The sequence below is a fragment of the Hippoglossus hippoglossus genome, chromosome 18, assembly GCF_009819705.1.
Source record: "Hippoglossus hippoglossus isolate fHipHip1 chromosome 18, fHipHip1.pri, whole genome shotgun sequence".
NCBI lineage: Eukaryota > Metazoa > Chordata > Actinopteri > Pleuronectiformes > Pleuronectidae > Hippoglossus > Hippoglossus hippoglossus.
The window spans coordinates 5,410,448-5,425,504 of NC_047168.1; the positions used below are offsets into that span (position 1 = coordinate 5,410,448).

At 45.8% G+C, this 15,057-nt stretch overlaps 1 protein-coding gene across 1 annotated transcript in view; it reads left to right on the plus strand.

Annotated features, from left to right (window-relative positions):
* Positions 1 to 15,057, plus strand: part of efnb3b (ephrin-B3b) — a 78,952-nt gene that overhangs the window by 36,749 nt on the left and 27,146 nt on the right. Inside the window, exon 2 of the mRNA XM_034615538.1 lies at positions 3,365 to 3,654. Within this exon, the coding sequence (XP_034471429.1) occupies positions 3,365 to 3,654 (290 nt within the window). The remainder of the gene's footprint in view (positions 1 to 3,364; positions 3,655 to 15,057) is intronic.

Genomic DNA, 15,057 nt, shown 5'->3' on the forward strand with positions numbered 1-15,057 from the left:
GTGGGGGGGGGGCATACTCAACTGGAGTGGATCGCCTTTTTTTCTTTGCAGTTTTACCCGCGTATACCACTCATTTTGGTGTAAAAGAGGTATATGACAGTGAACTTGGTCAAAATGATTAAAGATATTATGCTTTTTAGTCATCAGGAAATAGCATGCAACATGCCTGCCTACCAGCTTGTCTGGCTCGAATTGGTGCCATAGAGCCAACGCCATTGTTCCCGTGGCTTCAGTGGTGCTTACAGCTCCGGGACCTGTACCACGAAGCGAATCCAACATACCCAGGAGGATATCTTTTCGTTATCCAACTTGACTTAACCTAACATCGACCCACCTTATGGCCTGTACCACCAAGCTTATCAGCCGTCTCAGTTAATCCTGGTTTTGCTCATCCAGCCATACGAGCACATTCATGGAGAAGAGTTGGAGTTGTTAATTATGAGCGACCCCGAATTAAGTCCCCTAAGTTAATCCTGAAGTTATTGATAACCACAAATCCTGTTTCCTAGAAGAGGCCACAGGAGGCCTATGGGCAAAGGATGCGACAGCTGGCCAACGTTCAACATGAGACATATAATGCACGTTTTGTACACCACAGCTTGTTTATCTCTATGGCCATGCATCTGAGAAAACGTCACTGTGATGCCATCAGGGTTATCTCAGCTAAGAGTTTGACACCTCGATATGTTAGTGGAACGTCTGTGTTAGAAAACTGTGGGAGTGGAGTTTTATGGCTGTGGGCAGTTACCTTTAACTGTCCGTGAGGGTCTAACAAAAATACTGCAAGGTTGCATTATAGGTATTGTAGGATAGGGTGTTTTTGGAGCTATACCCACACTGGGGCCTCAACGTCCGGCTCTCCGTCTTTCAATCGTAACTTATTTTTTATATCTGTTTCTTGCAAGTTCACAACTTTATGGAAATACAATATTATTTTTTATCAAATTCAATAACAAATAAAAACAAGCGTTAAAATATTTTTTGTTTTCTAATGTTTTAGAAGAAAGATTAAGAGAAAAGAAATATTCATTTGAATTCTTTTTTTCAGGGGAGGCCTGAAAGAAAGTCTATTTGTAGCTGAAAAGTGGACAGAATTATTTAAGGGACAAATGAAATTGATGCATGAGTAGGGTTTGTCCTTTTTTTTTTTAAACAGTACAATTAGGCATCAAAATTCCCAGTCTGCTCGTGCTTTGTGATCCTGTGTCGTTTATTTTTTAATTGTCAAACAGTTGCCTGACAGCAGAACACAGAGAATAATTAATCAGGTTTGAGCGCGGCGACTCTCGGGTGTTCATGTGGATTTGATGTTCACAGAAACAGCGCTTTGAGTCAGATGTAACAGAAAATGGGCTTCTTCACATTACAGGCATTAACTTTCCACCAGTTGTGGCATTTATCTACCAATTCCACAAACAATTCATCTTATCAGCCTTGCCTGTGTGTTGGTAAGGAACAAAGGAAGTGAAGTGTGGAATTTGGTGCGACTTGGACACCCGATGCGTTCAATATCGATCAAATTAGAATATATACAATTAGAGTAAGCCACACACGTGAACAGTGACGAAGCAAATTCAGTTTCATTTCATGAAAAACATTGACACACATTATAAAAGCTGCACTGCAGATAAACCAGGTAGCATGAACACTAGTTTTGCAACTTCACTCTGCACCATAGACTGTTTCTAAAAAGTTAAGCACACAACCTCTCGCACAAACAATAAAAAGTGACAACATATTGTAGAACTGTTTGAGGAGGACTCACTAATGACAAGGAATAATTCTGAAGTAGCTCCGGAGCTTTAACACAGGACAAGAAAACAGCCCATCTCAAACACTGGGCCCTGCACTAGTTTATTTCAACTGTGCGCATGGGCTGCTCTCTGTTTCCCCACTGTTAGCCAAGCATGCTAGCAGCAGGTCAAAGTTAAAGTCATCGTCGGTTTCAGGAGGCAAGTTGATAACTCATAGCACTTGGCCTTATCAGCAAGAGACGGCCCTGTGCTGTGAGGGGACTGACAGGGTGTGTGAGTCATTTGTCGAGTTTATGCCGCTCTGACGGCCATACTTCATGTTCCCTGCTCCGGAAAGACCTCTGGAAGCTGCGCGGGCCACGGTGAGCCCAGCAGCCCGCCTCGCCGCGACAACACTTTCCATGTATGCTTCTGGCTGCGGGGCTTCGTCCAACCCGGTTGGATCTGTGAAAATGAGTCAATTTCACTTTTCATATATTTCCAGTAAAACCTTCTATGTGTTTACTTCTCGGGAAGCAATTTAACGAGATTGAGACCTTGTAGCATCAAAGCTGTTCACTCAAAGCCGGGGTTGTAATATATTATGATGGCAAAAATCAACCATACTCAGCACAGTTAAATTGAATAAAACCGTTTGCATTAGAATCACTGCAGGCTGCAGACTTGTCACAGGATGACAGGTGTCGCATCATGAGTTGGGCTCTAGACGAGCGAACGCACATCCCTCATATCAGAAGAGGATGACACACTGATATCAAGGCAGCTAATTAGCAAAGTAATTAACCGCGCATATACCTGGATGTGCATTGGCAGCTTCGTTCCGCTGATCGGCAGCGATAGGCGTCCTGCGTTTTCCTCTGTGGACATGCCTCAGTTCTCAGCTTCTGAGTTTTCAGCGAGACAATTTGTATTGCAAAGGGAAAAAAGTTGCTTTGTTGTTGTTTTGCAATATTTCACTCTCATTTTTTCCATGCATACGTTCACATTTTTGCATACATTACACAGTCTTTCGTTGACTTGATCACTTCACATGTTGTTTTCAGGGTTTTTATTGGTCTTGTTTTGGATTCTGCGTCGCCTCAAATAAACCCCAGGCTTTTATTTTCACTTTGCATTCATGTAAAGTAGATGTTAGTCTCGAAATGTACGAGATCACTCACAGAGGGGTGCTTTTTGTGGGCCGGCTCACAGGAAAAACCTTATTTAATGCTTTTCATTTTGGCTTCAGACTGGTGGTTATTTTCCTCATGCGGATCATCAACTGGTGGTTATGTTCCCTTCCTTTTTTTTTCGCCCTTTCCACTTCATGGGGTCAACAGGGGATTGCCTGAGCTTGTGAGGTAAACATTTATTTGTGCAGTTCCTCTGTAAAGCACCTGTTTCCCACGAAGGAGAGAAAATAATAATGAAGTAGTAGAAGTAAGAGCGGTAAAGGACCCATCTGTTGCTCATTCAGCAGCAAGGACAGGTGGCTCTGAACTGGTTTATATTGCTTGTTGAAGGCAGCACAAGACTTTGATGAATGATTCTCTTGTCTTTCCTTCTCCCCTGCTTCCTTTCTTTCTTTCTCTTTATTAACTTGCTTCCTTTTCTTTCCTCCCTCCCTCCAGGTTCAGGGACGACAAGGGCTACATTCTGTACCCTCAGATCGGGGACCGGCTGGACCTCATCTGCCCACCGCTGGACACCGCCAGGTCCACGCCAGAGTACGAGTTCTACAAGCTCTACCTCGTGGCGAAGCGGGAGCAGGCGGACCGCTGCGAGGTCATGGGCCCCCCCAACATCGTGCTCACGTGCGACGAGCCCACCCGCGAGCGCCGCTTCACCATCAAGTTCCAGGAGTTCTCGCCCAACCTCTGGGGCCACGAGTTCAAGAGCATGCACGACTACTACATCATCGGTGAGTTTGAGGAAGTAGAACCAGCACTGGAGATTAGGGGAGGAAGTGTGTGTGTGTGTGTGTGTGTGTGTGCGTGTGTTTATGAGCGTGCGCTGTGCTTTATTGCAGTGTGTGGGAGGTGATGAGGGGGTTGTTATGATTGCATGACTGATTTCTGATTGTGCCTGAGTGTGTTTGTTTATTTCACTGATGGCGGTGATGATTGGGCGGGTGTGTTCAGAATAATTAGGTTTGAGGATTGTGTGTGTGTGATCCGGTCCATGGCTGGATACAGTATGGGACATGGACTGCGACAAAATGTCCATTGCAATGAGGTCGACTTGGAGTTTTCACAACGTTTTAGGGTATTATTTTAAACACACTTAAATTAAATCCCCTGGTAAACCAAAGATAATAACACTGGACATTATTATAATTTTTTGAAGTGTCCCAGTATATGTCCTTTTTTCTAGAAACATGGTTATATGTGCGTGTCATTGCTGTTTCTTTGTCCCGCTCGGATGCCACGCCGGCCCCGGGGGCTTGTTTACTGTTACCGCCATCCTCACAGTGACCGCAAATAGCGAGGCAGAGTTTGTTTTGGTTTATTCAGGAGGTTTGTTTGGAGTTGGGCTGTGTCAAGACCCGATGAGGTCATCAACGCAAGCCGGGCCAAAGTGTTTGTATCGGACAGAGCAATCTGCGAGGAAAGGTCGCGTCAACCGAAACCTGCGGGCTGTTTTTAAATTCAGACGGAGAGCCGAGAGCGTTCAGCATGCACAACTGGAGAAAAGCACACACACACACACACACACACCGACTCACACACTCACATGCACACAAGTTTCCAGTGCAAACACAAGCAGCTTAAAAACACCTCAGGAGTGAGAGAGTGAGCAGGATAGACAAAGAGAGCGAGAGAGACCCTGTTTGATTCCCATAGCTCTCCTCCCACGCACCTGCGAGCTGTATTCACTCAGGTGTGCAAATGCTCTTTTCATTTCTTTTCATCTGCGAGTGGGAAAAAAAAATCTAAAAACGAGGGAACGGGTAGAGCCAGGAGGAGGAGGAGGAGGAGGAGGAAGAGGAAGAGGAGGAGGAGGAGGAGGAGGAGGAGGAAGCTGGGACAAAGATGGGGAGACAGACAGACAGAAAAGAGACAAAGAGAATATGAGATCTCTGGAAGTTTGTGAAGTCCCCCGTGCCTGTTTGTTGTCTATATTTGTTCGCCCCTTTTCAGGCGCGCTCGTTTTTTCCCACTATCAGTCCTCTCATACCCTGCGTGTTTGTGAAGAGAGGTGAGGCGCTGGGCATATTTCTCCTGTATCATTATCAGCGTACAAGTATTTCTCTCCGATTAGATATGAGGAGGTGAGAGAGCCATATACTATGCTGTGTGTGTACGTGTATTGTCCGTGCACCCAGCGACCCACTGAGACAGGAATTTCGGCCCGATAAGCCGCAAGGAAAACTTCATGCCACCTGATACCTGCTGATACCTGATTCGGTGACTGACAGATGTTGAACAGCAGAACGAGAGGAGCCATCAAATATGGCTGCGAGACTCCGACACCTGTGGGATGCTTTAAAACAGACGCCCGATAGCTAAATTAAACCATTTCTTGGTTTGAAATCCATTTTATGTGCGAGCACATATGCTGACAGTTTGGATTTCTGTGTGTATTTGTCAGTGCTGTGAGATTATCCCACTGTAATGCTTGTTTGGCACATTATATATCACTGGAGAACGTTAACATGCATCTATCTACAGTACACTGAAGTTCATAAAATGCCCAATATGCACAATTCCTGAAAAATGTCCCCCTTTTATAGAGTTGCAACTCTCCACCACATGGACTTTTTAAGTTCGCAAGGTTGCCAGATTTTTCATGTTGTCCATATTTAGAATTCACAAAAAAACCCCAAAGACTCTGGCAGAAATCTGCTACTGGGCACCCATACATTAGTAATAACACAGCAGGTTTGAAGCTGGTTATATCATCCAGAGATTTTCTTATTGGCAGTCATGGACTGAGATGCGCTCGGTTGTGTGTCGAGGTATATTCAAGTCCCGTCGCTGTCCCCACCAGCTCTGTAGTGTCATGGGGCCGACGCTGTTTGCTTTCTTCTCAGGCATCACCCAAGTGACCAGGGTTCAAAGTTCTAATCTTGCACATAGTGATTACACGCCCACTGGTTTATTACGACTGCTTATCATGCACAGGGCCAGTGCTCATTGGAGAACGTCCGTCAGTTAACAAGTCTGTTTTCAACATCTCGACTTTGCTGCCTTGCAGAAAAGTAAATACGCTCTCGAAACACTCGCAGGACCAAAAACAGGCAGCGAAGCCAGATGCCGTCCACAGCCTCTGTTCTGCCCATCTCTCTCTCTCCGTACTCCCACTTGGCAAACAGCGTCCAGAGATAGAAACACCTTTATCTCCACACACAGGCCAGACGGATCGATTGACAGCTCCAGCCCAATCAATGACAGCGGCAAGGTCACACACACACAAACACACACACACACACACAGGTTTACTCACACATTTGATGAGAGGGAGAGCTGCAGAGGTGAGGAGGCTGCAGAGTAGCCGATCGTCGAGAGCATCAGGTGCTGATAACTTATCGATAAAGGCACCAGATAGCTTTGTATATAGTGAAGCAGCGTGTCTTTGATCGTGTGTCCTTAATGAAGAACTGCATTCTTGTGTGTACTTAATGAGGCTGTGAGATAATTAATAACTGTTAATCCTGCCGCTCATTCGAAGCCACATATCTGCTGCAGCTTGTGTGAGCTCAACTGGCCCCTGCAGGCAGGATATCGTACGCACTTAACACTGCGCACTATAGTGTCCCTGAATGCAATCGCTGTATATGTATGCTCCTGCATGTGTGCGTTAAGGGCAGCGATGTATGCAGAAGCCTCAGGGAAATCTTGGTTTAATTAACCTATAGCATAGTGTGATTCAATTTGCACCACAGCGCAGACCGGGCAACACACACGAAGTGGGAGTGTGGCGGTGTGGAGTGGTCGGACGGCGGAGCGGCAGCAGGAAACAAAGCAGCAGAGGTTAATTTCAATGTTAAACCCATTACAGACCGCCAGTAACTCGCTTTAAGTCCACCGGGTAATCAGTTTCCGTCACACAAATCTTTATAATTTGATTTTCACATTGTGATCGTCAACAAGTGGTATCGTAGATCACTGCGAGAGAAAATAATCTTTGTTTCTTGAGAAAATCAAGTAATCCAAACAAAAACCCCAAGTTTCCTTTTTTTTCTGGCCTGGCTAATGCACCACAGATGCCACTGTTTTGTAATCTGATTACTCGAATCCCATTAAATGTAATTCAAAGTTTCCACGTCCCGGGGAGAGGAGAGACAGGGTGGGGAAGATTGATTAGTTACACTCATTGATTGATGTTTTCATTCATAACATGAGGTCAGAGTTCATGTAAACCCATTTCTCTGTCACCCACTCTCTCGCTCTCTCCCTCTCACCCTCGGTTTGGTCTATGTCTCTCTCCCCAAGTCTCTCTCGCTCCTTTATTTTCTCCTCATCTCTTTTACCACTCAAATTCCACTGCCACACACTCACACACACAGAGAGAGAGAGAGACATGCTCAGTACATCAACCCAAACCGCAGATCAAGCCTTTCACTGCTCTTAATGAATCCTTTGAAAGCAGACGCCAGGGCCTTGTGTAACACACACTCTTTGCATGCATGCACAAGAACACTTACTCATACACACACAGACACTCACATTCACAATCGGAGTGCGGTCTTGATGGCGTGTCTCTTATTAATGAGAACTGCAGGAGGAAACTGTCTCCGTGCAGCTGATTGGGCTTGCAGCTCAAAAGACAGCGCACACATGAGGAGAACAGAGGAGCTGCTGTTAAAACCGGCCCCTGGATGAGTTGCTCGTAAAGGGTGAGTTCACTGACATTACAAAAAAAAAAATTAATTTCTCACTTAATCCTGGAGCAATCCAGCTGTGTAGATGGTTTTACTTTGGTTTTTCAGATTTTGAGTTTTTCAACTCCAGCTATTTCAGACAATACACTCAAGAAATCGTCCATGTAAGATCTGATGAAAACATGTAGTGCGGATTATCTAGTTTTTATTTTTTATTATTATTTTTATGTAATTTTTGTGAACATGTCCCTGCAGCGTTTTGCAGATTAATTCTCATGCACAAGGGGCAGTCATGTTTGTTCCTATTTGTTTACAAAGCAACACTATGTGATATTAAAAATAAACGTGCAGAGCAGGACGAGGGAGACTAAGAATCACAAAATGTAGTGAGCGGAAACATTTCACATGAAAGTAGCATCAAAGTGTCATTACATGGCATTTAATGCTGTCCTGTTCATTCTCAAATACTAATCCTGTTTACTTTATTGCCCGAAGTTGCAAACACACACACACACATTGTGCAAAAAATGGGATAAAATACATATCAAGTAATGGCTTGCAGTCAAACATGTGACTCTTTCTTTGGAGATTGAATAATGGAAGTGAAATCTGCAGTGAAGCTGAGTCACAGCAGGGAGGAGGGTGGGGTGTGTGGAGAGAGAAAAAGGAAAAAAAAGCATGTATAGTTATGGAAGGAAAGAGATGGAGGGATACGGAGAGAGAGAATAAAGGAGGATGACAACGGGGACAGAGGCAGGTTGTGTGTACTCATGTGAATGGGATGTGAGTGTCAGTTGAGACACAGACACAACATCTCATCTGAAGGGTGACACTGAAACAACGCGGTCACTTTCAATCAAGGCGGCTGCTGTCAGGGGAGGAGGACACACACACACACACACACACACACACACACACACACACACACACACACACACACACACACACAAATGAATGCATGCACATACCTAGACACACATGTTTGAACACACACCACCTTGCCGAAGCGAATGATTGCATGCTCACAGTCAACATACATATGACCTCATACGTGAGTGATTCCTTCCCCTCCCTCTTTCAAACACACACACACACACACACAGACTTGCACACACGAACATTCACATGGCGGTAACCATCCCTGGTGCTCACACTAACATATGCGTGCTCACATCGCCATACGCAGGGGCTTTCTCATAAAATATGCACTCACACAGACACTGGCGTTCAAAGCAGCCTGTGGTTGTAAACATGCACAAAATTGTCTCAAAATAGCTCACGCACACATTGGCCCAAAATCCGCTCGCACAGAGATTGGTCAGTTCTGTTGCGGTCAGTCGCCGTGGGACTGCAGCGTTGTTGTTGTCGCTCGCTGAGACAGATGGCAGTGTTGTTTGTGTGCGAGTACCTGTGGGGCGGATACAGGTACGAAAGTGTGCAGGGTTTTTTGTGTGCGGCGCCGGCGTGCATGGATATGTAGGATGGACACGAAGGGGGCCGTGTTTGCGTGTGCGGATGAATGGCTCCCAGTGGTGTGTTTAGGGAGCAGCAGCCCCCGGGGGCTCTGCGGAGAGCCCGGCGCTCGCCGTCGCACAATGGCAGAGATAAACAACCGCCCCCCCGCCCCTGCCGAGCCCTCACTAAAATGAATAATAGCCGAGCTGACTGGAGTCTGCACACCTAGAAAAATAACTCTGTGTGCTTGCACGTGCTTGCATGTTTGTGTCTTTGGGTAAGGTTATCGGGTTGTGCGGAAATGTTGATGGTGTGTTGTTGCACTGTGTGTCATTTTGTGTAAATCTATTTAGATGTATGTTTATTTGATTATTGTGTATCACCCTTCGGTCTATAAGAACAAGTTTTTGTGTGTGTGTGTGTGTGTGTGTGTGTGTGTTTGTGTGTAGGTAGTCTAATTGTCGGACATCAAGGGGGCCTGTGCAGCGCGTGCAGACATCAATGTGTTCAATAATGCAGGGGTATTCACTGGTTTATTTATCAGGGTTAAGCTGAAATAAATGACACAGAATCCAGTTGAGGGCGGAGGGAAGGACAGAAGAAGGGGAGGAGAGGGGAGGGGGAGAAAAAGCGAGAGAGATGAAGAGAGAGAAGGATGGGGAACGACAGCGAAACGCAGAGTGAAATAGAGGAGAGAGAATAGACAATGAAGGAGAGGAAGCGGAGAGAAGCACTGCACTGCAGCCTAAATGAGCTGCACCTCTCCGCCACTCTGCGTTAGTCTGTGATTTCTCCCCCCACCCCCGAATCCCCGTGTACATACGTGCACGGTGCGCGGCACACAACTTTGTTTGTGACTGCGGCGAGGAGTGCCAAAGTGTGAGACTCGAGGAAAGGATGGAGGCATAGAAAGCAGCTGGGTGGAAGAGATGGGGGGGGAATCCAGGGACTCAGAGAAATCTATATCTGCTGAATATTTGATCAAGTTTAAGCCCTCTGATTTGAGCCTCCTGCCAGGCTCTAAAGAAACCACAGACACGGGAGAGAAGAGGAAGAGCTGCAGGAAGGGGATGGAAGAGAGGGAGAAACAAGATGACCACAGTGAGGGGATTAAGGCTAGGCCCGCGGTTTGTTTTCTACAGAATAATCCCTCTGAAATGGAAATGCTTGTGTGGCACTATATATCTCCTCCTTACTTTGGGCATAGATAAAGAGATAACCTTGAGTACCTGTGGGGAAAGTGCTCAAGCAAACAGGGGGAGTTTTCAACAGTTTTTGTGTTAAAACCCTACCCAAACCAATACAAACAAAAACACAATAATTACTGTTTCTTTAGTGTTATATTAATGGCCATTTGAGAGTTAAGTCAAACTTATTCCAAGGGATGCTGAAAAAACGAAACAACCAAAACCTGAGGTGTTAAGATGTTTTTTTTAATCGATATTTTACCCCTTTGTTTAAAAAAACAATCTGTCCGCATCACATTCGTTTCACAAAATGTCGAGAACACAAGAACGACTACAAACACTCAAACCAGCATGCCGGGCCAGTAGGTGGCGATAAAGTCTACATCAATGTTCTGTCAAACACCAAAGAAGCATTGTGAGCATGCTCAGTGAGCTTATTCTCCTTTGGCGTAGTTGTGGCTGTGTGGGCATGTGCAAATTAAGCTGTGATGTCATTGTTAACTCCATGTAGAAAATCTGCACTTTGGAAGGCGTTTGTAAAAATATCTTTTAGTGACTTAAACGCTGTTTGCTTGTGGACGAGAGGCACAAACACATATTTTGCAAAATATCCACATTAGTGTGGACAGGATGAAAAAACTGTGAAGGGAGAAGTTTTGGGATATGAAACACTGCTACTACATGAAGCGAGGTTTTGGGAATTTGGGCCCTACCCACCTATCTCTAAGAACTGCTGAGCTTTTTGAACTGCTGCTATTCTCCATTACTAATTTCAAAACAGCTATAGGCCAGCTCCCACTTATCCTGACCACAAGGATCCGGTTTCAGTCTTGGACTGAACTCCCGAAAATCTCCAGACACTCTCCGGAGGGGCTGAATGTGAGAATGCAAATGTATGTTGCTGAAAAACGTCTCTACACAGAGCTGCTCCCTCTTTATCACCCTTACTGTAAGCGGCAACGCACAAGAGAAGTTGTTACACATTTCTCAACTTTCAAAGGCCTTCACATCTGTTGTGGCCCTCACGGGACGTGCCTCGAGTTCGCTCCAAGCCAACCCCGGACAACTATTTTGAGCTGGACCTGAGACTGCTTCTCGGGCCCACAACACATTTTTCACACTCCACCAAACACATCACATTCCTTGGGCAAACGGCCTCAGTTAAACTCTCATGCGTGAAAATAGCCTCAAATAAAGTGCAAAAGTGGAAAATGGAATAGAATAGGTCAGCAGGGGTTTGGTGCAATGGATCCAACTAATTTCCCCACTAGAGATAAAGTACGTCTGCGACTTTCAATGAGAATGGTGGAAAAGATGACTCTATTTAAAAGAATAGAACTCAACTGAAGTGTTTTTTTAAATGATTAAGCCTGAGATTCCCCCGAGCTTCGCCGTCCACCGTATGTATCTTCATTAAACACCCATACTTACATACCGTAGACGCCGGAACAAATGTGCAACATACTGTATATTGACATCTTTATTGTGGGATACAAATGAGGTCAAGGCATTTCTGGCAAAGATAATAGGGGAGAGGAGAGGGACGAGAGTGAGCTGATATAAAGTGACACTGGGAGAGAGCGAGGGATATTTTGGCAAGGGAAAAAAAAGAGGAGAGAGAGAAGAGAAAGAGGAGGGTACAGCGAAAAAAAAAAAGATGTGTGCTGGGTGTGAGTAAGAGAAAGTGACAGATCGCCTGGCCGATTTAGGTCAGCAATCAGCCGCACTACTGTCTGCGAGATTGGATGTGTGTGTGTGTGTCTGTGTGTCTGTGTGTGTGTCTTTTGATATGTGCGTGATTTTGGTTGACTGCTTATGCACACTGTGTGTATGTGTGTGGGCGGTCGGTCGGTGCATTCGTGGGTGTTTGTGTGCGATTGCGTGTCACGTTTGTGTGTGTGTGTGGGTCTGTTTGGAAGGCTGACTGTGTAGTCTGTGAGAGTTTGTGTTTGTAGTTGTGTTTGCAGGGTGGGGGTTGATTGCGTGAGCGAGTGTGAATACGTCTCTCCTGTTAAAGGTCAGACAAGAAGAATCCCTCCCTAATTGGATTGGGCCTGGTTAACATTGTATGATTCATTTAACCTTCCTACACTGTCTGTCTGTCTCACACACTAGCGCACACAAACACACGGATACACAAACTTTTCTCGTTTCCCCCCCCCCATCGCAGCTTGACACACAAAAGCGTCATTGTGCCGCTGCCGTCTGCCGAGGAACCTTCTGCAGAGGGATGTGTTTCCCTGACAGTCAGACATGGGGGGAGTTCAAAACAAGCGCACCTCTCAGCTGACCTCTGCCATCAGTAGAACGCATTAGCCTGCTAATATAGCCTTGATTTAGTGCCCGGGTTCAAGCAAACATGACCCCTGGTCAACATAGCGAACGTGGTCACATCTGCGTAGCCCTACACAGGCATGTGTGTGTGTGTTTGCTTACACACACTAACTTTGTGTTGAAAGTTTTCCATCTGTTCTCCCCTTTTTCAGTTAATTGAATGTTTCATCGATTTAGGTAATATACGCTTGTTCTTTGTGGGACTAGAATTTAAAAACACGGTTAGCCTAGCTTAGTGTAAAGACTCTAAACGAAGGCAAACTGAAACAAACTTTCCGGCCTAAACTGTTCTTTTACACAATGCATCTTTCTGAAAGGGACTAACAGCTTGCTTTCAGACATGCACTGAACTCCGGACATTTTCAGAAGGGAGGTAAATGTCTGAGTCGGTTCCTCCTGGCATTTTCTAGAACTTGTCCAAGTGAGGTTCTCTATTTCTTACAGGCACGATCTTTGCCATGTGTGCGGGAGACGATGGTGGAGCTGGGCAGTAGGATATGGAAACAAAGAGGGCGAACGGATGAAGTAAATTACAAGGAAAGAGATGAGCTAGAATAACTTGAGCACGCAGGAGAGAAAGAGCGGAGGAAGGGTTGGCGGTGCTGAGCTGTGGGGAGACAGTAGAAGAAGACAGTGTTGACACTCGGCAGAGCGCGAGGGCCCACGGCTCAAAGATACAAGGACGAACAATCAGCTGCAAATCCTTTCTAACCACCATTTAAGCAGCCCTAATTACCCCAAAAAACTGCACAAAGAACATCATTATCACTCGGCGCTCGTGCACGTGCCTGTTGTGTCCGTGCGTGCATGTGCGCTCCACTTGTTTATTGAAGAGTGATTCATTAGCGGACTGGCTGTTTACTTGTTCTTGACTAATCGTCATTGTTGGGAGATACTTTGGGTGCATTTCACAAATACAACACAGCATTTTGTGCGATTTTTTTTTTTTACCCCCCACCTCTCGCTGTCAGAGCCATAATCCTTCCCTTCCACACACAGACACACACACACACACACACACACACACACACACACACACACACACGCACACCCCACCCTACCTACACTCTCTTAACCTGGCTTATTTTTACTCTCGGCTCAACTCGTGCCAAAACAGCTTAATCTGATGCATGTTGTCCACTCAGGAGAGACCAAGGGTTTGATAATCATTTATAATGCGGCGGGCGTTCCGGCCAAAAAAGCTGGGAAGTGGAACGAGCGGTGGAACTAATGATCCTGATGTTGTCACGGTCCAAGTAAGTCTGTGTGGAGGTGCTGCAGGGCCAGACGGGGGCGAGGCCTGACGGTCGCGATCCGGCGGCAGGGTTTAGCGTGTTGAATGTCACAGGGAGCGGCGCACTGAGTGAATGATACAGTGAAGAGTTTCAGCTGAAGACGGCTTCAAGTAGTCCCTGTAGTTCAAATATTAATCCTCTCTTTTCCCTCTGGAGGGGCTTATCGTCCACATTAGTACCACACATCGGGCTGCCGCTGTACGCGCTGATTATATATTGATGGGGTGGGGGGGGGGTTTGGTATATAATTGAAAACCCACCTCGTGGAGGGGAGTGCTCGGTCTCGTTTCTCCACTTCAGACTACCTCAAGTGGGAGGGGGAATGTGTGTGTGTGTGTGTGTGTGTGTGTGTGTGTGTGTGTGTGTGTGTGTGTGTGTGTGTGTGTGTGTGTGTGTGTGTGTGTGTGTGTGTGTGTGTGTGTGTGTGTAATATGGCCTTTTGTCCGCCTGTATCCAGCTTTAGATCCGGGCTCCAGCCCTGCTAACCACTGGTTTAATATATGCAATTAAGAAGCTAATTAGAGTAATTAATTCAGCCAGGGCCAAGGCCCAGCCTGGCCCCTATTCACAGCTTAGGAACTGCCATAATCCCCCTCCCTCCACACACACACACACACACACCCAAATTACACAAAAAATAACACACACTCAGACACCACCAAACCCTCATTATGAGCGGGGTCTTTGTTGACTCTGTGTGTGTGTGTGTGGTGCCAGAGAAGTCGGAGATGAAGAAAAGGGTGTAAATAAAGACAGAGAAAAAGTGAGGCAGTCAGTCCAGCATAATGAGTGAAAACAGTGAACTAATTCATTGGCACCTCCAGCCTCGCTCGGCTGCTCTCTTGGTGGCGCTGCGAGAGAAGAGGGCCCTGTTGTGGCAAATGGCGTCTTACCTCATCTGTAGCAACAGCTCTGCTGTCATTGCCTCTGGAAGCCAGCCGGCTGGGAGGAAAGACAAGGTTTAATGGTGAATGCCCGGCCTGTTTTATAGGTTTAACCTTTATTTATCCGGGTTTGTCCCTTTTGAAGATTTAAGATCTGGTTTTACAAGCCTGACTTTGCCAAGAAAGCACTATTACATTATTGCAGATCCATTTCAAATTATTTGGAGCTAAAATTAAGACTAAGGTGCTGTTTTTTCTTATATTTTACAATATAACAAGGCGCACCGGGTAGTTTGTTAGTCTTTAGTGATTCATACGCACACCATAAACCTTTGATAGCTTGCA